This window comes from Neofelis nebulosa, chromosome 3 (genome assembly GCF_028018385.1).
Source record: "Neofelis nebulosa isolate mNeoNeb1 chromosome 3, mNeoNeb1.pri, whole genome shotgun sequence".
Lineage (NCBI taxonomy): Eukaryota > Metazoa > Chordata > Mammalia > Carnivora > Felidae > Neofelis > Neofelis nebulosa.
Genome location: NC_080784.1, coordinates 52,647,988 through 52,673,583, shown reverse-complemented (window position 1 = coordinate 52,673,583; position 25,596 = coordinate 52,647,988). Strand labels below are relative to the sequence as shown.

The 25,596-nt window shown below is 44.3% G+C and overlaps 1 protein-coding gene across 5 annotated transcripts in view; it reads right to left on the bottom strand.

Moving 5' to 3' along the window:
• Positions 1 to 5,866: 5,866 nt before the first annotated feature.
• MSRA (methionine sulfoxide reductase A) overlaps positions 5,867 to 25,596 on the bottom strand; it is a 462,739-nt gene continuing 443,009 nt past the window's right edge. For all 5 annotated transcript variants that reach the window (XM_058720804.1, XM_058720805.1, XM_058720808.1 and 2 more), the window contains one exon: positions 5,867 to 6,638. In XM_058720804.1, the coding sequence (XP_058576787.1) occupies positions 6,474 to 6,638 (165 nt within the window). In that variant the 3' untranslated portion in view covers positions 5,867 to 6,473. The remainder of the gene's footprint in view (positions 6,639 to 25,596) is intronic.

Below are 25,596 nucleotides of genomic sequence, written 5' to 3'. Positions count from 1 at the left end.
CCCATTTCATGATCTCCTTTCTCTATGCCAGCAAATCAGATGGGCAAAGTTCTCTGCCTGCTGGGTGATCCAAACCTACTCCTCTTGGGTCCAGGCATCCACATATAATCCATACTCTCACTGTTTCCCCTTGAAAGTTGAGATCCTCCATCTTGATTAATACAGAAACTTCCTTATACATCTATTGGTTCATCAACAAGAGGAGACAAAAATGTCCAGAGGAGATTTTCTACTCCGTATTCAAAGGGAATCATGAACATTCTCTAATGGAAGCATTGACCCCTAGAGCACTAGAACTTTAAATCTACTGAGTCAAAAGTCTTGAGGATATGAATCAAAAATTTCTCCAGATTATTTAGTGCTATGATGAGACCAATTACTCCCCCTTCCATGTCTTGGTGCCGGGACCTATATATACATTCTGGCTCAAGGGGAGACAGTACCAAATACTGGATGCAGATCTAAGTCATACAACACATCCAAAAGACAACATCTCAACTTTATGGAAGGTTGCCACCCAGCTGATGTAGTAACCAAGGCTTCAGCAGGCCATTCCATAATTGTGTCAAGTCATCTGCTTCTGAGTGATGGGAAATGTGGCAATATCAGTGAATTCTATGAGAAGAAACTCATTCCACACTTCTTTCACTACAAAATATGTCCTCTGATTGGAGGAGTTGCTGTGGAGCATTATACCATAACTATGGATAAGACATCCTGTAACTCCACATAGGGGGTGGTTAAAGGAGCTCTATGAATAGTAACACAAATGAACATATGGAATATGTGCCCACCCTATGAGCACAAATCATAATCTCCTCCAATACAAAGTGTGCAAAATAATTAACATGCCACCTGGTGATTGGTTGGCCCCTTCCTCCCTTCCACACATGTATGCTACCACAGATGATTAGGACCATACTGGGGTATTCTCCTTTGGCTACTCAGTACTAGGTGGGGAACCAGATCAGACTTAGTGAGTCTATGTTTCTGAATTCATGCAGAGCTTCCATTTCTACCTTGTTGCCATTTTGTTTGTGAGGTTGTTAAGCAAGCAGCCATGTGGTTGGGGATTCACAGGACTGACTCCAAAGTGGTTTCTCACAGCCATTTAGTCCCATTCATATTTGTGCCCAATCTAAGAGATTTATCCATATCATTTTCCTCTAGAACTCACTGTCATCTATCTTTCAATTTTCTTCTTTCCTATTTTCTTCCCATTAGCCACTGCTCATGAATCAATATAGATATGTATCTCCGGCTATCTCTCCTTCCATATGAAGTAGACGAACAAATGCACTGCTCAAATTTCTGCCCCTGGGAGAATTTTCTCACTTGTATCGTCCAGGGCAAAGCAAGTGATGTTGCAATGCAGCAACTGCTTCTGGCTACAGCCAGCCTACAGTAAAATCAATCTATAAACAAGACACACAATTTTCTCCTTCCTAGTCAGAGGAAACAGCCTATGAGGTCAAAGGTGTGGATTAAAGGTAAGGTAATGAATAAATTAAAGTAAGCATCATGTGATTCTGAGCCACCCATCTTGCAGTTTATTCATGCTTTCTAAATCTGCTCCGGAGCCCAATCTCATATATACAATTTCCACTTAACAATAAATTACTGCTGTGCACATTCAATTTTGTGATTCAGATAATCAGAGAGTACTTAGGGTTTGATAGATAGATAACTTGAGTTGCTTACTTCTCTACATGGGCCTAGTAGCAAGTCAGGAGTTGCTTTTCAATGCACACACATTGGACACAGCTATATTCTTCATGCCCTAGAGTCTTCACTGTGATTCTCCTAGGGTTTGCCAGAATTTCTATCCAACATCTCTGTTTGCCACAGATATGTTCAATACATTAAGGACTCCTGTTGGAAAGGTGACTGGTAGCTCAGCTTGGATCTTCTGAAGAGTCTTTTCTTGTTCTGGGTCCATCTCAAACCTGGTGAGTTATCCAGTACATAGTTCAAATCACCCAAATGTGGTTATCTGTTGTTTCCCAAACCCAAAGAGGTCCACAAAATATTTTGACTCTTTTTTCATGATGGGTAGTCCAAAATATAGTAACTTGTCTCTCATGCTCCAAATCACCAGATACTTAGAAACTTAACCAATGTGGCAGTCCTTGAACTTTTTGGGGTAAAATCTCTGTCTAGGCTGTTTGTTCCTTCCTGCTTGCCAAATCCAATTCATCTAATGTCAACAGTGCAGTGAATCAGTTGATGTTCTGTGAGATGTCAAAATGATCAAGGCTTCTTTGGACTAAACATGACATCAAGTAGAATTGGCATGGCCTTGAGACAGGACAGCAAAGATACAGTGATGACCCTACTATGTGAAGGCAAACTGCTTCTGATGATCCTTACTTGTAGAGATAGAGAAGAAGTTTTTGTTGGGCAAATACCTACATATTAGATGCCAGTGGCTACATTAACGTGTTCTAGTAAGTATGATATATCTGCTGTACCACATCATTAAGTGTATAATAATCTACATTCATTTCCCAAGACCTATTTAGCTTTAATATCTGCCAAATGGGAACAAAACGGGATGTGCACTAATCTCAACCTCTGAATCATTTAACTTTGCTACTAGTGCCACTACTATTTTAAATTCCCTCACAGATATTTTTTCTTTACTGGGAGTGGATAAGTCTGGGGATGTTTATTCCATGAATCAGGGAACTAAAATGCCATAGGGAGGCTACCAGGATAAGCATCAGGGTCTATCAGGAGGCAGAGGCAGAGGGAGAGGGGGGAAATGTGGACTAGAGTCTTTATTGTGGTTCCCAAGGGAAGGAATGGGTGAAGCAGGGTAAGCCGACTTAGGGTTAGCTCATTTTAATAATTTTAGCTAGCTCTGGGGCACAGGAGCTGTCCCTAGTTGTCTGGTACCTGGTGACCCTGATTAGGGCAGGTAGACAGTAGTCTTCAGTGTGAGAGCCTGATAAAGTCAGTGAATGGGGTGTGAACTCTGGCTTGGTCAGTTTATATGTGGAAAAGTACCTCCAGGAGGAAGACTCCTCCCAGAGAGAAGCAGAGTGACAAAGGAGGCAGGAAGCCAAGGCAAGGTGGCTCAAGCATATTATAGTGTTGTCCAGACAAGGCATGTCTAACATATGCATGCAGGGAGATGTTAAAGCATCTCAGTTTACAGAAGCTAGGAACATAGTTAATGTTCCATAATTAACATAGTTAATATAAACATAGTTAATACACACTAGGCATACTGGGAGTGAGGAAAGAACTTCAAGCTTGTTATTCACACTTGCTAGACACACTGTGAGATAGACTTAGAATAACACTCCATCAGTCTTTATAAATCCCACCCTTCTCAGGACCATGGTGGCAGGTCTCCCAAAATGTCAGTTTATAGCCAGGAAGTAATAACTCCAAGGAGAGCCTGGGTTATTTCCACTTCTTGAATAAAGAGCCACTTTGGTAAAAGGCACCCATGTTCCTCTGGGGAAGGTTTAGGGCAAAATTCAAAGCATATACCTCCTGAAATGCTGCAAGATCCTTCCTCAAAAGGACCTGGTTTCCTTGTCATTTTTCATTATGGTCTGATATGAATGTAGAAAAAATTTGGTCTGAGTTTAACCCCGACTCATGATGTATCATTTGCATTTCACTTTTGCGTCATTCAGATCATTATTCAGTTCTTGGGGCATATGTCTGTGCCTAGTTTCCACTGCAAGGACACATCTCCTTTATGTGCCTCCTTCAAATGTCACTTTTCAAATTCCTTTGCTCCTTCTTTACCATCTTTCCATATGTCAGGACACCCCAGCATTTAATCCTCTGACCTCTTCTCTTCCTCTACATTCCTTTCCCAGATGATCTAAATTAGCTTCATGCCTCAAATGTCATCCATACACTGGTGATTCTTAAATTTCTCTTCCTTGGATCCCTCCTGGTTCCAAAACTGCACAGCAAACTACCCTCCCTCACATTTCCATGAGGATGACGAACTTCAAATTTTGAGTGGCCAAAATGGATTGATTCACTTATGTCTCCTCTGTCTACTCCTTCACAAGCAAATAACACCACCTTTCCTCTAGCTGCTCGGCCTAGACAAAAAAAAGAGAAACTTAAAAATTCTCCAATGACCATCAATTATTAAATAGAATGAACAAACAAGTCCCATTAACATGTCCTTTGAAGGTTCTGCATGATCTGGCTCTTCCTACCTCTCAGATACCTCTCTTCAATACTCTTTCTCATTCACACTATCCCAGCTCTACAGGCCTGTCCATTTCTCAAACACTACAAATTCCTCCTTTGTGGGGAGGAAGGAATTTACACCTTCTGGCCCTTCTGTTTGGAAAGGTTTTCCCTCAGGCAACCAAAATGGGGATGTTGAGACTGATTAGGCATATCTACTCCACTTATGTATTTTTCTTTTTAATAACAATTTTTTAAGTTTATTTATTTATTTCGAGAGAGAGAGCATGTGGGGGGAGAGGCTGAGAGAGAGGAAGAGAGAGGATCCCAAGCAGGCTCCGTGCTGTCAGCACAGAGCCTGATGCTTCACTGACTGATCCACCCAGGCACCCCAATAATAATTTTTTAATTGAAGTATAGTTGACACACAATGTTACATTAGTTTCAAGTGTAAAACACAGTGATTCCACATCTCTATACATTATGCAATGCTCACCACAAATGTAGCCACCATCTGTCACCATACAACACTATTACAATACCATTGACTGCATTGCCTATGCCTGTACCTTTCATCCCCATGACTTATTCTTTCCATAAATGGAAGCCTCTCACTCCCTTTCACCCATTTTGGTCATCCCTGTATCCCCTCCCCCTCTGGCAACTGCCATTGTGTTCTCTGTATTCATAGGTCTGTTTCTGCTTTTTGTTTCTTTATTAGTTTTTTTTGTATTCCACATATGAGTGAAATCATCAGGTATTTGTATTTATCTTAGCATAATACTTATTTAACTTAGCCTAATACCTTCTAGGTCTGTCCATGTGTTGCAAATGATAAGCTCTCATCATTTTTTATGGCCGCATAATATTCCAATGTGTATGTAGGTGTGTGTGTGTGTGTGTGTGTGTGCGCGTGTGTGTAGGCATCAATCACATTCTCCTTATTCATTCATCTATTGATGGATGCTTAGATTGCTTCTGTATCTTGGCCATTATAAATAATGCTGTGATAAACACAGGGGTATATATATCTTTTTTGAACTAGTGTTCTCATTTTCTTTGGGTATGGGTAAATACCCAGGAGTGGAATTATCAGATCACATGAAATTTCTATTTTTAATTTTTCCACAATGGCTTAGGGCACAGAGGAAATCCAAGAGGGAAAATAAATATGCTAAACCCATGGGGAACAATGTATTTCTTAATCTGTCTCCTGCCCCAAAGCTCTGCCCTCCTCCCTTGTGTTTATATTTCTTCTTTGCATCAGTTAACTTGTCTCTCCACCCCACAGAGGCCTTCCCTGACCAATGTAACCAAAACCCCTCTGTGTGTAACTTCACAGCCCCTAGATACAGCTTATCCTGTTTATCATCTTCATATCATTTGTCAGGACCTGTGATTATCTGATTTGTTCATGTGATGACATTGCTTAGGTCCCCCACCCTTTGTCTTGTGTATAAAGACTCTTAAGGGCAAGAATTGCACATGTCTAATTAGAATAGTACCTGTTGTGATGGCTGTAACAGAACAGGCGTGTGGAAAACAGCTATTATCACTGAAGTTGAAAGGAGCCAGAAGTGTACATGGTTCCTGAAAATTTCAATCATATTCTCCATTTGGGGGAAAGGAATTTTGAGGGTTTTGTCTTACAATACTTAGAAATATCCTACCTAAAAGTAAAAGAGAGATGAGACATGAGGCATTTTGTATTGGATTGTAAACTTTTATTAGAACAAGCATTTCTCATAGCTGTAAGCAAAGTGTTTGAATTTGTCAAGCTAACTCACATCTTTTCTCTGCCATGGGAGGGAAGAAAAGGAGAGAAAGCCCCTTACACATACAGGATCAGAAGAGCAAAGTATTGCAGTGAATGATTCATTGAGGCTATAAATGTTTGCAGATGTTAAGGCACTGGAGGGCAGAGGGCAGGTAAGGTGGGAAAGGGCACAGATAAAGGGTGTCCGATGTGCCTCATCCTGTCCGACAATCTCCCAGCTTCCTTCCCCAGCTTCTGTGGCAGGCGTCCTGGCCCAAGCAGGGGAAACACAGCATACTCATTATCCTCATTCAGACCCCAATAGGTCACAGTTCTAGTCCCACCATAATTTATCAGAAGATAAACTGCATGTTCTCAACTTGCCATTCATTGCACTTCATGTAAATTACACCTCATTAAACCAGATTTTTATGAATGCCTTTGTGCTCTGTGTATTTTGAAAAGCCGCTGACCTGAACCACAAAAGAATTGCCCAATTTGTTGAAAGCATTTTTGCTGTGACCTCAAGTGCTGACCACATGGGGAGAAATTACTTTTTAATACCCAGTGGACAGGACACGCCAGTGCCCCCCAGGCCGCAGTACCCATCAGGGTTCTTGCTCAGGTACTGCTGGTGGTAATCCTCCGCATAGTAGAAAGTTTGTCCCTCCCGGATGTCGGTCGTGATCGGGCCATAGCCATGCTCTGAAAGAACCTGTAGAAAGAAAGGCAACATGAGGACTGGATGCTGGGCAGAGAGGGTCCCAAGGAGGGATGGGAGGCTGGGCTGTGAGGGAGGCAGGCACATGTAGCTTTGGGGTGTGCAGTGGGTACTTGCAGGCCTGGGACCTGTGGCTTCCCAGCTGGGTTATTCTGGGCATGCTCTCACTAGCCTGTGCCTCAGGTGACTGGGGTTTGAAATCTGGTTTCCTGACTCTAATTTGTGCACTCTACCCATCCCACCACTGCTGCCCCTGGTACATGCTAGGAGCCCTGGTTTGGAACCTGTGGGTCTATGTGAAAGGGACCCCAGTGCTTCTCAGAGTAAACAGCAGGGACATGGGGCTCTCTGGCTGCCCTGGGAAGAATGGGCATCCCTGAGGGCGGTAAAGCAGGGCTGCGGTTGGAGGGGATGAAAGGGCAGGGGCAGGATGAGGCGGGGAGGGCTACAGCCCATCTCAGTGCTGTCCCCTCTGCTGCCAGTTCTGAACAGGCCCCCTGCCCACTCACAGGCTGGACAGAGGAACCTTGACTTGCTGGGTTCTAGGGAGCACGGACCCTGCCAGGATGCCTTGGAGAGCATGGGCTCATGTGGGTCTCCAGACCCAGGAACCAGGGAGTGAGGTCAAGGGAGGACATGGCCTGAGGGCCTGTGTCAGCTCATCCTCGCCCTCTGTGACCTACTTGAAGGCCTGGTGGCATCTGCTGCCAGGGAAAGAAACAGACACATAAACACAAGTGGGGGAGGAGAGCAGAGCTATTTGGGGCAGGAGACAGATTAAGAAATAGACATTGTTCCCCATGGATCTTAGCCTGTTTCCTTTCCCTTTTGGATTTCAGCTGTGCCCTGATTCTTTCTTGTTACAGGCTGCTTGGAGCATTTGGGCACAACGTTACAGAGACTCGACCCCTGGGTTTGCGAACTCCATTTGGTACAGAAGTGCAAGGCACAGCCCCGACTCGTGTTTCCAGGAGGGAAGTGACCAGTCTCTGGTCAAATGGACTGTTGGTCCATTTGAAATGAAGTCCTTCCCTCTGCAGAGCAGGGGGAATCCAGTATTAATCCAGCACAATTCACTGCTGCACTATATCCCTAAGAACTTTCCCCTTCCTCCTGCATCTCCATCCAGCCTTCTGAGCCAGAATGAGGCAGACTGAGGATCTGATGCCAAACGGGCCCAGGATGGTAAGGAACAGGATCCTTGCCAAGGCAGGCGGGTTGGACCCCACAGCTTGGAAACAGCCAGTTTCCTTACAGGGGTTAGAAATGAGAACAAGGAGCCATTCCTACTTCAGTTTTGACAATTTTTTGTAAACGAGCAATTATCGAGGGCTTACCATATGCCACACTCTGTGCAAAGACTTCACAGTGTTAATTTTAGCCTCACAACAGCCATATGAAGGAAGTACTATTATTATCATCCGTATTTAAAAGTGCGTGTCAGATATCGTGTCTTGATCCCTGACATTCTCAGCTCGCCCTAATACCGCACAGGCTGGAAGCTTGGAAAATACACTTCCCAGATTCTATTGCCAACAGCACGCCAGTTTAGAGTCCACCAATGAGAGAAGCACACGTGAAATTTGGCAGGCTTAGGAGAAGCCATTATTTGGAAGGTGCAGCCGTGAATGTCTCCAAAGATCAGACTGGAGACTCCACCAGCTCTTCCTGACAATCACTGACAGTCATGCTTCAGGCAAAGTCATTAGCAGTGATCCCCAGCAATTTCTGTAACTTCTTGGTATCCTGAAATGCGGTGATGCTTTTCCCCAATCCTCACTCAAACAGCCTTTCTAATGAGTCTGGAAGCATCAAAACCCCTTTGATGCTTAAAATCCAACTTCCTGCTTGAAATACCTTGAACACTCTGTTTCCGTGACCGAACTCCAGCTAACACAGCAATTGGTTCCAGGAACCAAAGCCTCAGTGACAATGACAATCTGGAATGGTTAACTATCCTGGTTAGAGTTAGAGTTAGAAATGACATCACTGTCAATAGGAAATGGGTCAGTGCCCAGGGGGGTATGTACTGGACATTTGCTAAAATTACTGCTAGTATTTGCCTGTGAGGTAAGTGCCCACTTCAGGACATGGGGTGGCTGTGGTTGTGGACTGTTCTGGGGAAGACGGTAAGCAAGAGGCCTGTGGAGTATCCTGGCTGCTTTAGGCAGTACTCGAGAACTTGTGGAAAGGACAGGATGTAAGGTCATGACTTGACCTTCCTGGTGCAACTTGAGAGGCACAGAGCTTCTAGGACTGGTTTCACATGATCTCTGTCTCTTGTAGCTGGATTCAAATACCAAATAAAAGGGCTCCAGATTTATAAGTGGAGTTGACACCCTCACTGGTCAGGAGCCCAGAAATCATGTGCACACATGATTGCTCTCAGAGAGTTCATCCACTCACAAGAGACGCTCCCCTCTGGTTCTCACCTGAGCTAAGGCATGAGTCCTGACATGAGTCTTTCATATGCTGATGTGACCACATATTTTGACTTTCCTGGCTGTGGCCACCCTGCACAGGAGCTTGCCTGCTGTTGAGCTCCTCTGCCCCCTTCCCTCAGGGCTAGGACCCAGCCCCCAGGTCTCCCAGGGTCTCCACTCACTCGCCTCATCCTCCTCCAGGCCCTGTCCTCTCTGAAGGTGACCTCCTCCCACACTACTCGCCCTATTTCTCTTTCATAAAAGGCTGTCCTCCGAGGCCCCAGAGCCCACAGCCACTGTCTCCAGAAGCCTATTTACCAAGGCGGAGAGGACTGTGCCAGTGAGCACTACTGCCCAGGCTCCCTCCTCCTCTCCACACCAGCTCCCACCGACCCCTGCCCACGGACCACCCCAGAGGGCCAGCATCCCTTCTGGGGGAGCAGTGGGAAGGTGACTGTAGGGGCCCAGGCAGCAGTACCAGGCCTCTGCCACAAGATGGCAGACACTTCACTTTTATTTGAGAGGAAGAAACTAAAATAAACAGTGAGGAAAACCCATAGAAGACAGCTCCAAGCTGTCCTCCTGCGCTTGCTGTCCTCCTGCACAAGCTGGGACGTTCTGGTCAGTTCTCGTTGGGCTGGGAGATGCATACTGGCATCACTGGGCCTGGGGTCAACATCGTCCCATCCACGCTGGGGTGGCCAGCCTCAAGGCTGAGGCCGTCCCTGAGCACAGGGCTGTGGCTGTCCTCAACCCTCACTCTAAAACTGGGGAGGGAGGACAAACACATGAGAAAGAAACTGTATGTAAAAGAAAAGGGAAGAGGAAAACAGAAATCCTAACTAGTATCTGCTTTTCCTCCTCCCCCACGTCCCCTGCCTCTGCTTTCTCACACACATGGCTTCAGGAGCAGATCACTGTCCTCAGCCCTCCCAGGCCCATCTCCTGGAGAGGTCTTGCCGGACACACAGAGCTGGAGGCAGTGCTGGGGATTCCGGGGCCCGTTTGTTTCAGACCTGGTTGGGGCCAGTCAGCTGTGCCAACCCTCATCACTCTTTTGTTCCAGCCCTTCCACTGTACTATTTGAGCTACAGGGTTAAAGAGAACAGGACTCAGGACTGGGATTGATTATTGTCCCCAGAAGCCAGGAGAGCACATGCTGGTAATGGCACCTCCTTAAACCATGAAGTGAAGCCTCCCCAAACCTTAGGAGAACCCAATGGCCCTTCTGTGCTGGGTTTCACTCCACATCCTAGGCTTCACGTCCCTGGTCCTTTCCTAACTCTTTCCTTTTCCTTCCTCTCTGAAAACTCTTTTTGTGGGTCATATAGAACTTTATACATTTCCTGAATATTCCATTCCCTTGCACACAACCTCCTTGGAATGCTCTTTCTTGTCTTCCAGATCAGGTGAGCTGCTACCCATCTCTCAGCATGGAGATCAAATGCCCCCACCTCTGTAAACCTTTCCTGAATCTATAAGGCAGGAGTTACTCCAACGTCTAGGCTCCCACAAAAGGGCTATCCTTTTTGGTACTTATGACATTGCATTCTAATTGTCCTTTGTTTCTCTAAGCCACTTCCACTCCTTTCTGACAATACACATACAGATCCATGTGCTCCTTGACACATGGACTTTCGTTTCTCAACCTCATCTCAGTGATTAATGAGTCTTGGGGATTCACTTCACCTTAGGGGCTTCCACTTGGGTCCCTGCTGCTGCTTCAAGCCAAAGCACATCCTTGGGGACCTCAGGGAGTTTGGGGAGCAGGGTGCTTAGGCTCTCACTTTCCTTGTCAAAGACCCTTGGCCAATTCCACAGGTAGGATTACTCTTTAGACTGTTTCAGTGGCCATGTCCATACAGGGAGGACCAATCATCTTGCATAGAAGGATGACCTCAGCATCTCTGATAGCTCTTGAAAAAGCCTGTTAGCTCTTCTGGGGAGGGGGGTGAGTGGGGTGATGGTGGGGGGGATGGAGGAGCAGGAGGAAGTGAAAGATGAAGACCAGGTTACAGATGATCCTTCTAGCCTCCAAAGTTCACTGGTCACTTTGGGCCATGTGAAAGCAGTGTAGGTGCTGGTGGGGTGAACCTCAGTCTTTTCCTAAATCAGGTGGTCTATTCAGTAGTGGGGGTGTCATAAGTAATTTGTTATGAATAATGGCTAATGTATCAATGTTTATTTTTTAAAATAACATTCATTTACTTATTTTTTTTTTATTTTTATTTTTTAACATTTATTTATTTTTGAGACAGAGAGAGACAGAGCATGAACGGGGGAGGGTCAGAGAGAGAGGGAGACACAGAATCTGAAACGGGCTCCAGGCTCTGAGCAGTCAGCACAGAGCCCGATGCGGGGCTCGAACTCACATACCGCGAGATCGCGACCTGAGCCGAAGTCGGCGCTTAACCGACTGAGCCACCCAGGCGCCCCAACTTATTTTTGAGAGAGAGAGCAGGGGAGGGACAGAGAGAAGGAGACAGAGAGTCCCAAACAGGCTCTGTACTGTGAACACAGAGCCCAAAACAGGACTTGAACTCACGAACCATGAGACCATGACCTGAGCTGAAACCAAGAGTCAGACACTTAACCAACTAACTATAGACGCCCCTGTATCAATGTTTCTGTGTAACTTACTTTTCCTCAGTGAATTAGGACAGATAGAGGGCTATCTCAATCCAAGCATCACTGCGGCTCTCTTGCCTGCTACTGTGGAAGGGACGGGAGTGTCAGGAGAGCTAAATTGGGGCAGCACATAATCCACAACCTCTGTGGTCTCTTCCACGGTCTATAAGGGGGCCCATGCTGATGATGTAGCATTCCTGATTATAGAAATGATGAATCACATCACCTGCAAAGTTTTCTGGGAGCTTCCAAAAAGGAGTCTGTACTCATGAAAGTGGGCTGTCCATAGGAAAATCATGGGGCAGATAAAGAGTTGAAAGTGAGTGCAGCAAATGCTCTAGCCTGAAGCATAGAAATCCTGACAGGTTGAATCCCTGAGGGGCCCCCAGGCTAGGGGGCCCTGCCTCCAGCCCCAGGCTGATGCCACCCCAGAAGACTGCGGTCTTCCTTCAGGCTCTACAGAGCCGCCCTGTGGTATGGGGAATGAGTGCAGGTCATCAAGGACTTGCCTGGTCAAAGTGACTGCCAGGTTGGCTCAAAACTTCACTATGGTTTCAGATCTCACATTTAGGTCTTTCATCCATTTTGGGTTTATTTTTGTGCATGGTGTTAGAAAGTGGCCCAGTTTCATAAGGGGTTAATATCCAAAATATATAAAGAACTTATGTAACTCACCAAAACCCTCCTAAATAATCAAATTAAAAATAGGCAGAAGACAAGAAGACATTTCTCCAGAGAAGACATCCAGATGGCCAACAGACACATGAGAAGATGCTCAACATCACTAACCATTAGGAAATTCAAATCAGAACCAATGAGATGTCTCCTTATATTTGTCAGAATGGCTAAAATAAAAAAGACAAGAAATAACAAATGTTGACGAGGAACCCTTGTGCACTATTGGTGGGAATGCAAACTGGTGTAGCCACTGTGGAAAACAGTATGGAAGTTCCTCAAAAAATTAAAAGTATAAATACTATATGATCCAATAATTCAAAGAAAATGAAACACTAAATCGAAAAGATATACGCATCCCTATATTTATTGCAGCATTATTTACAACAATAAAAATATGGAAGCAACCTAAAAGTGTCCATCAATAGATGAATGGGTAAGGAAGATGTGGTACACACACATGTACGTATATACAGTGGAGTATTATGCAGCCATAAAAAATGATGAGATCATGCCATTTGTAACAACATTGATGGACCTGGAAGATATTATGCTAAGTGAAATAAGTCATAGAAAGAGAAATATCATATGATTTCATTTATATGTGGAATCTAAGAAAAACAAATGAATAAACAGAAAGCAGAATGAGACCTATAAACACGGAACAAATTGATGATTGCCAGAGAGGAGGAGGATGGGGAGTCAGGGAAAAATAGGTGAAGGGGTGTGAGAGATACAGGCTTCCAGCTATGATATGAGGAAGTCACAGGAATAAAAGGTACAGTTAAGGAATACAGTGAATGAAATCATGATGCATTGTATAGTAATAGATGGTAGATTCATTTGTGATCAGCACAGCATAATGTATAAACTTATTGAATCACTATGTTGTACATCTGAAACTAATGTAATATTGAGTGTCCTCTATACTCATTTAATAAAGTTTAAACTCCATGATGACACTGCCAGGAAATCCACTCTCTGGCTGGTCAAACCTCAGGGCTCCACTAGTCCTTGCCTTCTCCAGGCTCCAGGGCTTGGTCTCTCACTGCCACATGGAAAGCCAAGACCTGCATGCCCCCTCTACTGGGTTCCTCAACCAAGACCAGCACCAGAAGAAGAAATGATCAGGCCTGACCCTCTGTACGCCTCATTTTTCTGTTGCCTACTCTTATTGGCTCCAATATAATTAACCAAAGCCTCTTGTTTGTGGCATTTTTTTTCTTGCTGATTTTTTGGAGGGAAGTAAGTGAGACCTATCTAAAATAACCTACATCAGTGTGACATCTTGATCAGGAAATCTCTGGAAGGTTACCTAATAAAATTGATTGTTCATGCTTTTCTCACAGATTCTGACTTCCCCCTTTTCTTAGATGACCCCACAAATTCTTCTATGCCTTTATTCTCATATCATGTTCTTCCCAGAAGGAGCTTTGCTATCTGTAAAGTGGGCACAATACCTAGCTCACAGCTCTTATGAGGATCCCAGAAAAGGGACACAAAGTGCATGGCACTCTGGCATATTTTAACCACATGGCAGTACTGGCTTCCTTTGCTATCAGCTCCCATGCACACTGGAAGAAGGCTGGCCCACCCATCCTCCTCTCCTAAAATAGGCCTCCATGTACACCCACCATGCACTCCCTACTTCTACAGCTGTGCAGCTGAGCTCTGTGGGGCAAGGAAAAGAGGTGGTCATCAATAAGCTGTGGCAGAGCTCCCCTCCATCCCCAACAGGTGTCTCCAGTTCCCACCACTCCTGCCAAGCACAAGTACCCGAGGAAGTCACTGGGCCACTCCCTTACAGACGTTCTGCCCACAGGAGCACCCTGGACCCAACCCATCTTTCCAGAACTACCAACAGGAAGCCTTTCTTTTAAATTTTTTTTTTCAACGCTTTTTATTTTTTGGGACAGAGAGAGACAGAGCATGAACGGGGGAGGGGCAGAGAGAGAGGGAGACACAGAATCGGAAACAGGCTCCAGGCTCCAAGCCATCAGCCCAGGGCCTGACGTGGGGCTCGAACTCACGGACCGTGAGATCGTGACCTAGGAAGCCTTTCTTTTAATAAAGTTAATGAACAAGTGGCCGCTCTGCTTACTGCAACCTGCTAACAAGCTTATTATTAGCTTCACCAAGGTTTCCTGAGTCTCCAGGTATACTCAACATATTGCATGGAAATGACTCTTACACCACCCTGAAAAAGCACAGCCTGGTGGTCACGGCAACACAGTCTATGATGGAGCATCAACAGATTAGGTTAGGAGTGCAACAGGGCAGAGAGGCCAGCACTAATCCCAAGCCCTTGCATTTGTCCCGAGTTGCAGATTCTCCAAGGGGCTTCCTCACACACTCTAGTCTAAGTGAGGCTTTCATTAACTGTAAAAGGGAGGAATTATTCTTCTTATTTCTCAGTGCAGGACAGTGAAGCCCAGGGAAAGAGGAGGCTTGTCTCAAGCCACTTGCCAGTAAGCCTGCAGAGATAGGACTAGAACCCCTGTTTCCTGATCATTTCCATTATTACAATAAGGCACACTGTCCCAGGTGGTCAGATAAAGATGTACCTTTCCCTTAGAGAGGGATGTTTATTATTTCAAAATTTCCAAAAGAGTTCTAACTATGAATCATCCTATATTTGGATCATACTCTCTCTCTACCCTGCTCAGATCCCTGGAACTCAAAATGTGTGATGTAGATTTCTCAGGCCATCTCATTGACTTTTGTTTTTTAAGTCATGGTAAAACACACATAACTTCAAATTTTCCACCTTAACCATTTTTAAGTACATTCACATTGTTGTGCAACTAATCTCTAGAACTCTTCATCTTACAAAACTAAAACTCATTACCCGTGAAATAATACCTGTCCGTTCCTCCCATCCCTTTGCCTCTGGCAACCCCATTCTACTTTCTGTCTCTATGAATCTGATTACTCTAGGTACCTCACGTAAGTGGAATCACATAGTATTTGCCTTTTTGTGTCTGGCTTATTTTCCTCAGCATAATGTCCCCAAGGTTCATCCATATTGTAGCCTGTGTCAGAACTTCTTTCCTTTTTAAGGCCTGAATGACACTCATTATATGTATAGACCACATTCTGTTTATCTATTCATTCATCAGTGGAACTTAGGTTGTTTCCCATTGTTTTGTTAGCTGTCAAATAATTATTTTGCTGCATAACAAGCACATCCCACAACAGTTACTTAAATACTTCCTGGCCTGCTTGTATAATAGCCTCCTGTTATGATGTTAAACCCCTCAAAGAAGGGCCAAAGGAGAACAACAGTGAAAAGGCTTGCTCCAAACATGTGGTTCGGTTATTCTTTTTCTTGTCCTACCTCAGCTGATCCCATGTACTAATGGCTGTGTGATAAAGATGGAAAACTAACACAGAGTGGTCATCTAAGGTCACCTAACAGAGAGCTGGGGTTGCCTGCCTCTCATCTACTCAGACAGACAGATGCCCTCCCAATAGCAAATTCCACAAACTTCCCAAGCACTATCTGATTCCAAGAGATGACAGAAGACCTACTCAAAGTGTCAAGGAAGGCAGAGTTTGTGTTTTAAGTACCAGGCTCTGTATCGATTTGTAATGGATGTCAGAGGAGAGGTTTGCAGGGCCCCTCTAATGGGGCAGTTATGAGCTCTAGGGGGCTTTTTCTCTCATTTTCTCATCTCATCATGCCAGCAACCCTGAAGGGGCAGGGAGATCTTTATTCTGACTTTACCCACAAGTAAATCCAAAGAAGTTAAACACCATGCTCAATTTCATGTGCCCAGAGTGTTAGTTGTGAGTCTGGGACAAGAACACAGGTCTGTCTGGCTCTGGATTCCATCCTCCTTCCCACATACACTCTGTGCCCAGAATTTGGGAATGTAGGATAAGTGAGACCCCAGAGGGCTGAGTCTGTAGCATGTTTGAGGCAGAAACAGTCAATATGAACCCACCAAGAACCTCGTATTAGAATCCTACACAGCAGGGCAGGGAGGGAGGAGAGTGCATTGGATCTAGAGACTCTAACACACGTGTGTATGTGCACATGTATGTGGGAGAGGTGTGTGGGTGCACGCTTATGCATGTGTATATAAGTGCACATAGGATGCTCTGTGGTATACATTCAACCCCCACCTTAGAGTAACCTATAGACACCTTTCACTTTTTAGAAAATTTACCACTGTAAAAAACCTTGAATCTGTAGTAGTAAGTGGTTCTTACATCTTAAGGGGTCACAGATTCACATGAGAATCCAATAAACACTATGGACACTCTTTCCACATAAACTCACAATCAAATATTTGCTTATAATCTCAAAGGATTCTATGACTCTCGGAGTCTACCAAACAGCCCCACATTCAGAAGCTTCAGATAGGGCCACCAAGTCCAGAGTCATCATGGTAACCGCCCATTCCCCATCCATACGGTTCTAGAAACATGCAGGTCTGCATCCAATCAGCAAGGAACATTTTCAAGACAGATGTCCTTAATTTCAATCGTAGTTTGAAGGCCCATTGAGAAATGGCTGTGTCACTGATGAGAAAGTCACCAGGAAAGGAGGAAGGTAACTGCAGTTCAATCCTTATTTGATTCATATTTTTTAAAGACTTAACTAAGTCTGATCCAAGCAAACACAGAAGACCTGGATTCTATTCCTCACTCTGCCCTCTAGTGGCAGCAGGGAGCATATACGAGGCATAGCCTCCTTGGTTCCTGCTTTCTCCTTCTGAACTAAGAGACCCCTTCAGTTCTTTCCAGACCTAATTCCATCAAATCCCTCGCTATGTTTCCATCCTGTGCGCACACACACATGCACAGTCACACACCCCGTGCAGGCTTAACAAGCTCAGCCAATGCCAATGCCCAAGTCAGCAGTTTTATTCCATTGGCAGCTTCTAGCTGACCAGATTGCCATCAATCAAAACTTCTGGGAAGGGATGCAAAATGACTGGCATGGCTTTTAAATAAAACCTCTAGAAAGAAAAATACCATCTATTCCAAGCTGAGCAGAGACTCGTGTGTTTCCAGTTCGGGACAGCACAGAGCACGCACAAAACTGCAGGTGTGTGGGGAGGTTGCCCCTGCCCTTAGTGGTTTGGCCACAAGGAGGAGAGGGACAGGCTGCTCATGTCCCACACCACAGAGGACCCTGGAACAAGAGGGGCTCCAGGCTCTGGCACCGTGGACTCACCCCTGTGAGTCAATCAGTGGCTGTTACCACATGCAGGGGAGACGAGTCAGAGCTAGTGAAGGATCCCTGGGACAATGATGTGACACTGACGAGACAAGGCAAGTGCTCAGAGGGGCTGGAGGCTTCATGAGGTCCAGTCAGAGCTGCACTGACCCTTCCTATGAAACTAAGGAGGCAAAGTCGGAAAAAGGTGACATAATTAGATCTAATTTGGTGCATTTAAAAAACCTGCTTATGCAAATGGTGGCCTCTGGATGGAATGAGGTTGGCCTTAGAACAGCTACAGCATTCCTGTGGTCTGTCTCCCCCCTGGACCCTGCAGTTGTATAGAACAGTTAATGGCTTTCATTATCTATCTCTCTGTGTCCCCCTCACCCTCGTGGTAAATCACAAGTGTCTTCTGACCAGCAAGGATATTTTTCTTGGTTTGCAACACAAAATGACAGAGCTACAAGATGAATTTTGTCTCTGCAGAGAAAGAGAAAAGAGAGAGAGCTCAGTTTGGCCAGGAAGGATTCAAAGCTTTATCCTTGCTCCTCAGAGTGTGAACAACGGGCCAGTGGCTTGTCAGAAATGCAAAATCTGGCCCCTTCCCCAGACCTACTGAATCAGAGTCCAAATTTTAAAATCATTTCCAAGTGATCCATGGTCATGTTAGAATTTGAGAAGCTGTGCTCTAGCAGACAAGCATGGCAGACTGTATCAGTGGTCACCAACATCCCCTACCCTGCCTCTTGAAGTCAGGTTGCCCACATGACTGGTCAGCAGGCTGTGAGCGGAAGGGACCTATGTCATTTCTGGGCAGAAACCATCCAGCATGAGATTTTTCCCTTCAGCCACAGTGGCCAGCAATGTTCCAGCTGGTGGTGGCTCCATCACCCCAGATCCTGGCGTGAGGACAATGACAATCTGAAGCAGAGTCCACACACTGAATATTGTATCTCCTCTATTACAGATGCCTGGTTTTCCCTGTGTGGGCTATGATGCTGAGGGGTCATGGAAGGCAGGCACAGCTCTGTGTAGGCTGGTCACTTCTCTGCAAATACATTTTGAACTCTGTAATTCCACTTAAGAATCCAACTTCAGCAATCACTGTGGGGCACGTACTATGTCCCATGGACTCTGCAAGGCATTAGGCATATACAGGCAGCCTGGGGTGGCTCTCCCCAGGGCAGGGGAATGACAGGGTATGTGAGCAATCACAACACAAGTGCCTACTATGCAGCAGGCACCGCGACGTAGGAATGAAGAAGGCAAACCTCCCTGTGATGAGTTTGTGGTTTAGAGATGGAGTCATGTTATATGATGAGGATGTGACCACCTGAGGGTGTGGTGGGATGGCTAAAATGTGACAAAGTGAGAGCCACGCCCACATGCTGGGGACTGAAGAGGACCACCATCCATCATCAGGAGGTCAGATTCTGCCAGAACAGACAGGACATACATGCACAGGCAGAGGGACTCTGCTGGAACACATGAAGGAAAGATTAATCGAGCTGAGAAGGTGGGTCCTGAAGGGGGCGCATGTCGGACTGGGAATTGGCTGAAAGGTCTGGAGAGGAAGGGTGGGAAAGTTGAAAAGGACCTAGCTGAACAGCATGAAGAGATGAAAGTAGATGGGGCAGCGGGCTCTGGAGGCATCAAGGTTATGGTTCTTTTTTCTGTCTGTTCCCATTTAAGGTAACTCAGGACACACTTTCTGTTCATCCTCTGCCCTGCAGCCATGGTGACATGCAGAGGCACTTTGTAAAGTGTCTTGTAATCTTGTAAGATTAAAGGAACCACTTGAACCCAGGCAAAGCTGGCAGATGCCTCTGAGGTTCACCTGCTTGCCTGCAGTGATGCCTTTAAGTCCAACTGAGCCAAGATGGGGATGTTGGGGAAGGATATAGCTATTGTTTATTTTCCCATTACTTAGTTGTTACCTTTTACTTCTCCATACCTTACCAATTCCAAGAACCATTTCGTGGGTGCAAGAATTTGGGTCCTTCCTTCTTCTCTATTTTGTGCCTTGGAAGATGGAGCCCCACCAGGCTGGGTAGGGCTGGGCTGCAGCCCTGGCCTGGAAAGGAAAAAGAGGCTGATCTGGGAAGTTCAGCTTGGGACCAGGGGAAACAGCTCAGGGTTGTATGGCTGAAATGTGCCACTGCCCATTTGCTCCAGCCAATGCAGTATTCCTCCATCCATGAGATGACTTACATCAATCACACATTCAAAGACTACTGGTTTCTCTTGATTTGATCTTTCCTTTAAGGTCTGATGGTTTTGAAAAGGAATTAAAATGACTTTTCCTATATGAGTTTTACTTTCATGGCTTTTAGTTTTACAGGAAATGGATCTCTCTCTCTCTCTCTCTTGTGCACCTTCTCTCTCTCCTCTCTTTCTCTCTGTCCTCTCTCTATATCTCTAAGGGGTTATAATCTGCTGTTTCATATCTGAAATCAATTAACTACAACCTCTTTTTTCCCCCTATCTTCTTAGCATTTAGTATACAAAAGAATCCACTTGTCACTTTTCAGAGGAAGCCAAGGACACTGGCTTTCACCTTGGGGATGAAATGCAGATTTCATTAAAAGGAAAGATCCTTCATTCCTAAAGGTTGAATAGAAAAGAACTTAAAGTGAAATGCCAGCTGCGTAAGTTTAGAACACTGAATTCAGCAAGGTAAAGGAACTTTTCTGAATATCGCCATTTCTCATTTATGTATGACTCCGGGGACTCAGAGCTGCAGGAAAGGAGATTCATCCCAATTTGAACTGCAGGCAGAGTGGCCAACTGCCCTCGTTCGCTCAGGCCGAAGGGGCTTTTCAGTCAGTTCTAAACCCAGGAAAGTCTGGCTGGTCACCGTAATCATGGAATAGGTAAAGAAATCCATGTCTATTCCACTCATCCAGGGCTCAGATCCCCCAACTGTAAACGAGGCTAACCTAGGAGGTCGCCCTCCTGTTGTGGAATGCCGTCTCTTTTTGAGCAATGTGTTCCAGAACCTCTTCTGAATTGTGCTTCCTTTTTCCAGGTAACTGTTGTATTGAGATATAGTTCACATGTCGCCAAATTCACCCTTTTAAAGTTTATACTTTAGTGGTTTGTAGCATAGTCTCAAGACTGGTACAACCATCACCATCTTTCTTTTCTTTTCTTTTTTCTTTTCTTCTCTCTTTTCTCCATTTTCTGTTTCATAGATTGGGTAATCTCAATGAATTTTTGTTTGCTGATTCTTGCTTCTGCCCCTTTAGGGATTTTTTTTTTTTTTAGTGAGGTTTTGTTTTGTTTTGTTTTCATTTGAGTTACCGTTCCTTTGAATTTCTGTTTAGTTCTGGAATTTCTATTTAGTTCTTTTTAAAAAAATATAATTTATTGTCAAATTGGTTTCCATACAACACCCAGTACTCATCCCAACAAGTGCCCTCCTCTCTGCCCATCACCCACTTTCCCCTCTGCCTCGCCCCCCACCTTCCTTTAGTTTGTTCTCAGCCCTTAAGAGTCTCTTATGGTTTGCCTCCCTCCCTCTCTGAAACTTTTACTTTTCCTCTTCCCCTCCCCCATGGTCTTCTGTTAAGTTTCTCAAGATCCACATGTGAGTGAAAACATATGGTATCTGTCTTTCTCTGTCTGGCTTCTTTCTTCTTCTTCTTTTTTATGTTTTCTATCTCCTTACCGATATTCTTCATTTGTTGAGACACTGTCCTTGTATTTTCCTTTGAGTCTTTAGACATGGTTTCCTTTCGTTCTTTGGGCATATTTCTAATAGCTTATTTCAAGTCTTCATCTAGTAAGTCTTACTTCCCATGTTTCCTTAGCTTATGTTTTTTTCTTGACAACTGGGCATTTTAAATAATTTACTGGGGCGACTCTGAAAATCGGGCTACCCTCCCCATTGGTATATTGCTGTTCATTTGCCTGCAGTTCATTTGTTTAGTGACTTTCTTAAACCAATTCTATAAAGTCAGTGTGGCCCTTTCATGTGTAGCCACTGCAGTCTCTGCTTGGTTGACAAATAACCAGCTAATGAGTGGGCACAGGGTTCCTTAAATTCCATGAAGCAATGGTCTTCCATTTGGCCCTGTGTGTGTGCTTTGGAGCAAACATAACCTCATGGCTACAGGAGTTTTCAACCCTGGTTTCTCCTTCTCTCTCTCTTGCACGGGGCCTCAAGGTCACACGGAGGTGAGAGATTGGGCCCTTTCACATATATACAGACTGTGGTTTGGTTATTGATTCGTCAGCTGAAGGACATTGGGGTTGTTCCCAGTTTGGGGCTATTATGAATAAAGCTGCTATAAACATCCAAGAATAGGTTTTGCAGTGAGCATAAGTCTTAATTCTCTTAGGTAAAAACCTAGAGATGGGGCTGCTGGGTCACATGGCAAATTTATATAAAACTTGATAAAAAAAAATCTCCAGGTGGTTTTCCAAACTGGTTATACCATTTTGCATTCCCAGCAGCAATGCGGGGGAGTCCCTACTGCTCTGCATCCATGTCAGCACTTGGTGTTGCCATTATTTCTTAATATAGTCATTCTAACTGGTATGGAGTCATCTTTCAAGGTGGTTGCAATTTGATTTCCCTAATGGCTAGTAACATTAAGCATCTTTTAATGTTCTTATTTTCTTTCTGTGTATCTTCTTAGGTCAAGCGTCTGTTTAACTCCTTTACCCATCTTTTAAATTGATTTATTTGCTGGTCTTGTCGAATTTTGAGAATTCTTTATATATTCCCAAGTTCTGTTTTGATTTCAAACACATAACATTCCCCTTAGACTCTGGTGTGCTCCCACTGAGTACCTTAAATGGCTCTACATCTGTAACATAATGTTTTATATTGTATATAATATCTCTGTATGTCTCTCTCTCTCTCTCTCTCTCTCTCTCTCTCTCACACACACACACACACACACACACACACACACACACAGCTCTGTAAGCAATTTTCCTTTTTGTTTTATTCAAGAAACATTTACCGTGTCCCTATTAAGGAACTGTACAAGATACCAGGGAAGCAGAATCGAATAGCATATGGCCCCTTCAACTGAGAAGCTTTCTCTTTTAAGAAATGTGAATTTAAATTGGATTACATTAAAAAATACATAAGAATGACTATATGTAACACATCAGCTTTTAGTGTATAAAATTACTTGTTCATACCAACAGCTGAAACATGTTCATTAGAACTTTATAAAGGCCATTAATTATCACAAGTAAATCCTTTCTTTATTCATCGTCAGAAATGTTCCTCAGTACAGCTCCTTGCCTAAAGCAGCACGCAGTCTGAAAGAATGCAGCATGCCTTAAAAGATTTCTGCTGCAATTTTAAATGGATCTTCCTGTATTCTGAGCTCATGAAATGTGATGAAGGCCAAATCACATTCTCTTCAAAGACAGAGTACGACCACTCCGCACACATCTTAGCATACACCCTTTCCCTGCCGAGGAGAGGTGTTTACAGAACAGCTCAGAACAGTATCCCACTCAACTGCGGCATTGACTATCTGCAGAGCTGCTGGAAGAATCTTTTTGAACACGGAGAAAATTAACTTTCAACAGTAACTTAAAAAGCTATTGCAGTTTCTTAAAATCCTCTTACACAGAGTTTAAAAAAATGAGACTTAGCAACTTTATTGTTTTTTTATTCACTGATTAAGACGATAAAAGTTGTGCTCATTTCAATATTAAGAAATTAAAACCTCCCTTGAGACTTTCTCTGCCCTGGAGTAGGTTACATCTGTCAACGGCAAACAGGCTGGCCAGCTTGTGTGCAGAAATTCTCCCCGGGGCTGTAATATGTATAACCTCACACTGTATTGTCTAGGGCTAAGAATGAAATGATTGGAATTTTTTTTTTTTATTATCAAAGGAAACTAAAAATAGGACTATAAAATAAAATACAAGCTGGAAGGGAAAATGCATTTAGGATATATTTTGCTTTAATGCTTTAGCTTCTAGCCTCACATGGTAGAGAATAGACGATGATGTTAAATAAAGAAAGAAAAGGAGCTTTTGTTGGTTTCCTCTAAAGCTTAAAAACGACACAGTGTGAGTAAATGGAGGATGGCCCGCAAAGGGCTGCTTCCCTCTGATACTGTCAGTGTGTGGCCCAGAAGCTGGAGGTGATGGGCCTGTATTACTTCCTAGTTTCAGCAACATCATCTAAACTTCTAAGCAGGCATCACTGGAGGACTCTTGCCTCTTCACTTCTTCTAATTGCTAATGCAATAACAAAGGGACACAGAAAACCCGACTGGAGATAAGATGGAGGGGTCTGCATTAATGAAGACTCTCTATTCAGGCTGTTTAAGCTTCTTAGTAATGAAGTATAGACAGGATTTCTTTTTTGGTTTGTTTTGTTTTGAGAGAAGAGAGGAAGGGAGGGAAGGGGAAGGGAGGGAAGGAGGAAGGGAGGGAGGAAAGAAATGGAGAAATAAAAAAGAAAGAATCCAAAATAGGCTGTGGATGTTCTTTGCCAAAACATAATTTTAATTTCCTCCAAGGCTCAGAACCAGTGGAAGAACTGGAACTCCCTCAAGAGAAGGTGGCAGGAACATAAGCTAATTATACAACTTAAATTTGGTAATACAATATAATTGGCACGGTTTCCGGTTAAGGCAATATAAATCTATGCTAACTGGAGTTAAGACAATGATGCTGTATATCTAAAGCAGCACTCTGTATCTCTAAGTATCATAACTTCCTTATATCTCCAGGGGTTCTCAAGTAGACTGTGTTTATACAGATGTTAGTGGTGAGAGGGGTCTGAGTTCCACTCTCAGCTCTACCCAACCATATGACCTTGAGGCTTGGCCTTCTCTTCTGTAAAGTGGGGATAAGGTACCTACCGCTCAGTGTTGTTTGAAGGAACAGATGAGGTTTTATATCTGAAATAATATTTTCCACTTCAGTAGCACTGCTCATACTGTGGTAGTTATCTTTGAAGATGTTATGATCTTTTAAAGCCCTTGGAATGTCACACTGTGGGAACTTGAGGTGCAGGGATCATGCCCAGAGAAGGTGAGAAAAGCAAAGCCTGACTAGTGGAAGCCTCTTTCCAGCCTTCCTTGTTTATCCCTCGAACAGCCAAATGAGTGACTCAAGATTTCCCATGTCACGGAGACTTTTGGTAATTTGGAGACATAGCCTGTGGCCCAGACTCCCCACGTTAGCAGGCTGGTGGCCCTGGCTGAGCACTCGGTCTATACACAAATGCCACAAACTGCACGGCAGTGGGTGAGATAGGTAGTGCCATGGAAGAGAATCTGGACACAGGCCCTGGAAGATAATATTTCTTCCTCTGATTTTCTCCATGAAGAAATATCATCATCATGTCTATTAAGACCCCAGGCAAGGGGCGCCTGGGTGGCTCAGTCAGTTGAGCGTCTGACTTTGGCTCAGGTGATGATTTTGCAGTTTGTGGGTTCGAGCCTTGTGTTGGGCTCTGTGCTGACAGCTCAGAGCCTGGAGCCTGTTTCAGATTCTGTGTCTCCCTCTCTCTCTGCCTCTTCCAGGCTCACGCTCTGTCTCTCTCTGTCTCTCTCTCAAAGATAAATAAACATTAAAAAAAAAAGACCCCAGGGAAAAGCCATTGTTTCTGGAAAACAAGGAATAGAATGTACATATAGGGAGATGGGGTAGTGATGGTGAGGAACTAAGAGCTGACTTCTCTTGAGTGTTGACTCTGCCAGGCACTGCGTGTGTTACCCATGCAATCCTCATAACAGCCCTTCTGCCAAAAGGAGTATTATTTCCATGAGGAGGGCACTCAGCACAGAGAAGAGGGGACCAGGACTTGAACCCAGGCAGTCCAACTCCTGAGCCCATGTTCTTAACCACTCACTATAGCTGCCTTCTTAACTAAAAAGTATTTCATGTCCACTATGTGACAATATACCTGGCTCTTGGTAGAATATTTACTCACATTATCTGCTTTCAATATGATGGAAGAGGTTATTAACGTCATCTAAAAATCTGGGGGCTTTGATTACATATCCCCTTTGAAATATCACTGTCAAGATGTAGAATAAGACTGGTGCAAGTTAATGACCCTGAA